Source organism: Salvelinus sp. IW2-2015, unplaced genomic scaffold, assembly GCF_002910315.2.
Source record: "Salvelinus sp. IW2-2015 unplaced genomic scaffold, ASM291031v2 Un_scaffold1185, whole genome shotgun sequence".
Classification (NCBI taxonomy): domain Eukaryota; kingdom Metazoa; phylum Chordata; class Actinopteri; order Salmoniformes; family Salmonidae; genus Salvelinus; species Salvelinus sp. IW2-2015.
Genome location: NW_019942768.1, coordinates 26,120 through 31,123, shown reverse-complemented (window position 1 = coordinate 31,123; position 5,004 = coordinate 26,120). Strand labels below are relative to the sequence as shown.

General features: G+C 41.0%; 1 protein-coding gene across 1 annotated transcript in view; it reads left to right on the top strand.

The window, feature by feature from the left end:
* The first annotated feature begins 486 nt into the window (after window positions 1-486).
* Window positions 487-5,004, top strand: part of LOC111958699 (UTP11 small subunit processome component) — a 12,118-nt gene continuing 7,600 nt past the window's right edge. Inside the window, exons 1-5 of the mRNA XM_024137380.2 lie at window positions 487-714; window positions 961-1,022; window positions 1,169-1,271; window positions 1,676-1,798; window positions 2,103-2,196. Coding sequence (XP_023993148.1) covers window positions 655-714; window positions 961-1,022; window positions 1,169-1,271; window positions 1,676-1,798; window positions 2,103-2,196 — 442 coding nt within the window. The 5' untranslated portion in view covers window positions 487-654. The remainder of the gene's footprint in view (window positions 715-960; window positions 1,023-1,168; window positions 1,272-1,675; window positions 1,799-2,102; window positions 2,197-5,004) is intronic.

The window sequence follows — 5,004 nt, the reverse complement described above, 5'->3', positions numbered from 1 at the left end:
AGAAGAGGACTGGCCACCCCTCATAGCCTGGTTCCTCTCTAGGTTTCTTCCTAGGTTTTGGCCTTTCTAGGGAGTTTTTCCTAGTCACCYTGCTTCTACACCTGCATTGCTTGCTGTTTGGGGTTTTAGGCTGGGTTTCTGTACAGCACTTCGAGATATTAGCTGATGTACGAAGGGCTATATAAAATAAATTTGATTTGATTTGATACTTTCGACATCAGGGCAGGAGTGCCTGGTTAATTGTCAAAATGTGTGTAACAGTGCCACCTACTGTTTAATTGCGAATGTTGCAACAACCACATCTGATAATTTCAACAAAAGTTTGATGTGTATTTTGTTGATATGAATAATGACACTAATGGAAATTCTAAACATATATTAATATTTRGTCATCACTAATTTCACCCACCATAACATCAAGAGAGCTCACCATAATATCATTGGTTTGATTTGTACTACATATGGTTGCCAGCGGAGAGTGAAGAAATAGCGAATCTTCTTAAATGAAAAGTGAAATAGCGCTTCCTGTATACCCAAGTGTTTTTAGCGCTTCCTGTATACCCACGTGTTTTACTAAGGGAGAATTTTGAGGCAGTTGCTTGTTTTAGGAAGAACTGTCTACATTATAGATTTTGTACTTTGAAAATTGGCAATATGTCGTCGTTTAGAAAGGCATTGAAATCCCAACAAAAAAATCACAAAGAAAGATCCCAGGTAAGGATGAGATAGTTATTACGTTAGCTAGCTACTGTCGCTAGCTAGCTAACGCGTTAACTTTCCAGGTAGCAATGCTATTGTTTGTACAGCTACCAATGTGTAAAGTATTGATTAGTGTAATTGATGGTTGTTGACATGTAGAATTATGTTGCTAACTAGTTAATAACAATGTGAATTTGGTTCCTGTTGCCTACTGTAATAACTAACGTTAACCAACTAATAATCTTTAATGTTGTGCCACAGCCTGTTTTCAGAAAACATCTTGGACATCTTGAAAAGAAAAAGGATTACAAACTTCGTGCGGAGTAAGTCAATCTAATTCACGCTTATTCTAGTAACACATATTCACATTTGCTGAACTGTCACGTAAGCTACACAGCTAGATATGTGTGGTCCATGTACAGATTTGATTTGGTTGCTGATCTTATATGCTTTGTTTTGACATTTTCAGTGACCACCACAAGAAAGAGAACACCCTTGCTGCTTTGCGTAAAAAAGCCTTGGACAAAAACCCTGATGAGTTCTATTTTAAGATGGTCAGCTCTCAGCTTAAGGTAAGTCATCACTCATTGGATGTTGCTTCGCCTGGTCCRAGATTTGTGRTGTCTTGTCAACTCCTGGTCATTGTCAAGCCAAACACAATGGAGTAAGACCTCACAGATCTGGGACCAGGTTATACAGGAGTAGCCTGGTCCCAGATCTGTTTGTGCACTTGCCAACTCCCATGCTCATTGTCAGGTYTGATAATCAGTTGGCATGATGGCACAAACAGACTGGCACTCGGGCTAATACAATAGCTAGCTTATACGGTCATTTCATGTTTGACTGTCTTACCATGTCCATATTTCATCCTTGCTGGTATAAGAATGAAAGTAAAACATGATAGATTAATGGTTGTGCCAGTTCTGCAGTCTGATAATAAAATCCCCTCATCTCTGGTCCTCTTGTGTTCTGAAAGGATGGAGTGCATGTGGCAAATAAGGCTAAAGGAACAGAGGAGGAGAATACAGAGGAACAGAGGAAGGTGATGAGGACGCAGGATATCAGATATGTAGAGATGAAGAGAGTGGCTGAGGGCAAGGTAAGAGCTCAGTGTGGTGCCTTTTAAACTTGAATAAACTGTTCCTTATGTTCTTGAATGAACTTATTTCCTTTTAGCTGTATGATTGGATAAAGGAATTGGCTGTGAATATGTACAGTGTGAAATTGTGAGGGGAATCTATGCCAGTCGGRACAAATAAGAGCCTATGAAAAGCAATTGAACAACAATTGATCCCGTGGGGTGKAACATGCAGACTGTTGSGTTCTTGTACTCACTCTGTTTAATCACTGAAGTTGTCAATGGTGGTGAAAGTGCAGGCTTAAGTGTTTTGAATTGCCTTCAGAAAATTGAGAGGTTGAAATCAGAACTCCATCTCCTGGACGCTGACAGCAAACAGAAAAACAGGCACTCCTTCTACTTGGACTCAAAGCAAGAAGGTAGAGGAATACATTAATACGAACACCAAGCAAAGTACAGTTGAAGTCGGAAGTTTACATACAACTTAGCCAAATACATTTAAACTCYGTTTTTCACATTTCCTGACATTTAATCCTTGTAAAAATGCCCTGTCTTAGGTCAGTTAGGATCACCACTTTATTTTAATAATGTGAAATGTCAGCATAATAGTAGAGCAAATTATTTATTTCAGCTTTTATTTCTTTCATCGCATTCCCAGTGGGTCAGAAGTTTACATACACTCAATTAGTAGCTGACAAGATTATGGCACAATAAAGTTAAGAACAGACCAGAGGACATTTCTCCAAAAAGTACGATCTTTGTCCCCGTGTGTAGTGCAAACTGTAGTCTGGCTTTTTTAATGGTGGTTTTGGAGCAGTGGCTTTTCCTTGCTGAGCGGCCTTTCAGTTATGTCGATGTAAGACTCGTTTACTGTGGATATAGATACTTTTGTACCTGTTTCCTCCAGCACTTCACAACGTCCTTTGCTGTTTTTCCTGGGATTGATTTGCACTTTTCGAACCAAAGTACGTTCATCTCTAGGAGACAGAACGCGTCTCCTTCCTGAGCGGTGTGATGGCTGCGTGGTCCCATGGTGTTTCTACTTGCATACTATTGTTTGTACAGATGAATGTGGTACCTTCAGCGTTTGGACATTGCTCCCAAGGATGAACCAGACTCGTGGAGTCTATCATTTTTTTCCTGAGGTCTTGGCTGGTTTCTTTGGTTTTTCCTGTAATGTCAAGCAAAGAGGCACTGAGTTTGAAGGTAGGCCTTGAAATACATCCACAGGTACACTTCTGATTGACTCAAATGATGTCAATTAGCCTCTAAAGCTTCTATTGCCATGACATCATTTTCTGGAACTTTCGAAGCTGTTTAACAGCACAGTCAACTTAGTGTATGTGAACTTCTGACCCACTGGAATTGTGAAATAATCTGTCTGTAACAATTGTTGGGAAAATTACTGTGTTCATGCACAAAGTAGATGTCCTAACCAACTTGCCAAAACTATAGTTTGTTAATTAAACAAGAAATTTGTGGAGTGGTTGAAAAACGAGTTTTAATGTTTACAAACTAAGTGTATGTAAACTTCCGATCAAATGTGTGTGGGTATGTGTATATATATATATATATATATATATACAGTGGGGAGAACAAGTATTTGATACACTGACAATTTTGCAGGTTTTCCTACTTACAAAGCATGTAGAGGTCTGTAATTTTTATCATAGGTACACTTCAACTGGAGAGAAGGAATCTAAAACAAAAATCCAGAAAATCACATTGTATGATTTTTAATTAATTAATTTGCATTTTATTGCATGACATAAGTATTTGATACATCAGAAAAGCAGAACTGAATATTTGGTACAGAAACCTTAGTTTGCAATTACAGAGATCATACGTTTCCTGTAGTTCTTGACCAGGTTTGCACACACTGCAGCAGGGATTTTGGCCACTCCTCCATACAGACCTTCTCCAGATCCTTCAGGTTTCGGGGCTGTCGCTGGGCAATACGGACTTTCGGCTCCTCCAAAGATTTTATTGGTTCAGGTCTGGAGACTGGCTAGGCCACTCCAGGACCTTGAGATGCTTCTTACGGAGCCACTCCTTAGTTGCCCTGGCTGTGTGTTTCGGGTCGTTGTCATGCTGGAAGACCCAGCCACGACCCATCTTCAATGCTCTTACTGAGGGAAGGAGGTGTTGGTCAAGATCTCGCGATACATGGCCCCATCCATCCTCCCTTCAATACGGTGCAGTCGTCCTGTCCCTTTGCAGAAAAGCATCCCAAAGAATGATGTTTCCACCTCCATGCTTCACGGTTGGGATGGTGTTCTTGGGGTTGTACTCATCCTTCTATTCCTCCAAACACGGCGAGTGGAGTTTAGAGCAAAAAGCTCTATTTTTGTCTCATCAGACCACACGACTTCTCCCATTCCTCCTCTGGATCATCCAGATGGTCATTGGCAAACTTCAGACGGGCCTGGACATGCGCTGGCTTGAGCAGGGGACCTTGCGGCGCGCAGGATTTAATCCATGACGGCGTAGTGTTACTAATGGTTTTCTTTGAGACTGTGGTCCCAGCTCTCTTCAGGTCATTGACCAGGTCCTGCCGTGCAGTTCTGGGCTGATCCCTCACATTCCTCATGATCATTGATGCCCACGAGGTGAGATCTTGCATGGAGCCCCAGACCGAGGGTGATTGACCGTCATCTTGAACTTCTTCCATTTTCTAATAATTGTGCCAACAGTGTTTGCCTTCTCACCAAGCTGCTTGGCTATTGTCCTTGAGCCCATCCCAGCCTTGTACAGGTCTACAATTTATCCCTGATGTCCTTACACAGCTCTCTGGTCTTGCCATTGTGGAGAGGTTGGAGTCTGTTTGATTGAGTGTGTGGACAGGTGTCTTTTATACAGGTAACGAGTTCAAACAGGTGCAGTTAATACAGGTAATGAGTGGAGAACAGGAGGGCTTCTTAAAGAAAAACTAACAGGTCTGTGAGAGCCGGAATTCTTACTGGTTGGTAGGTGATCAAATACTTGTGTCATGCAATAAAATGCAAATTAATTACTTAAAAATCATACAATGTGATTTTCTGGATTTTTGTTGAAGAGAGAGTCCACAGTTGAAGTGTACCTATGATAAAAATGACAGACCTCTACATGCTTTGTAAGTAGGAAAACCTGCAAAATCGGCAGTGTATCAAATACTTGTTCTCCCCACTGTATAACAAAATAACACTACTATATATATACACACACACACACACACACCACTGCGTGTG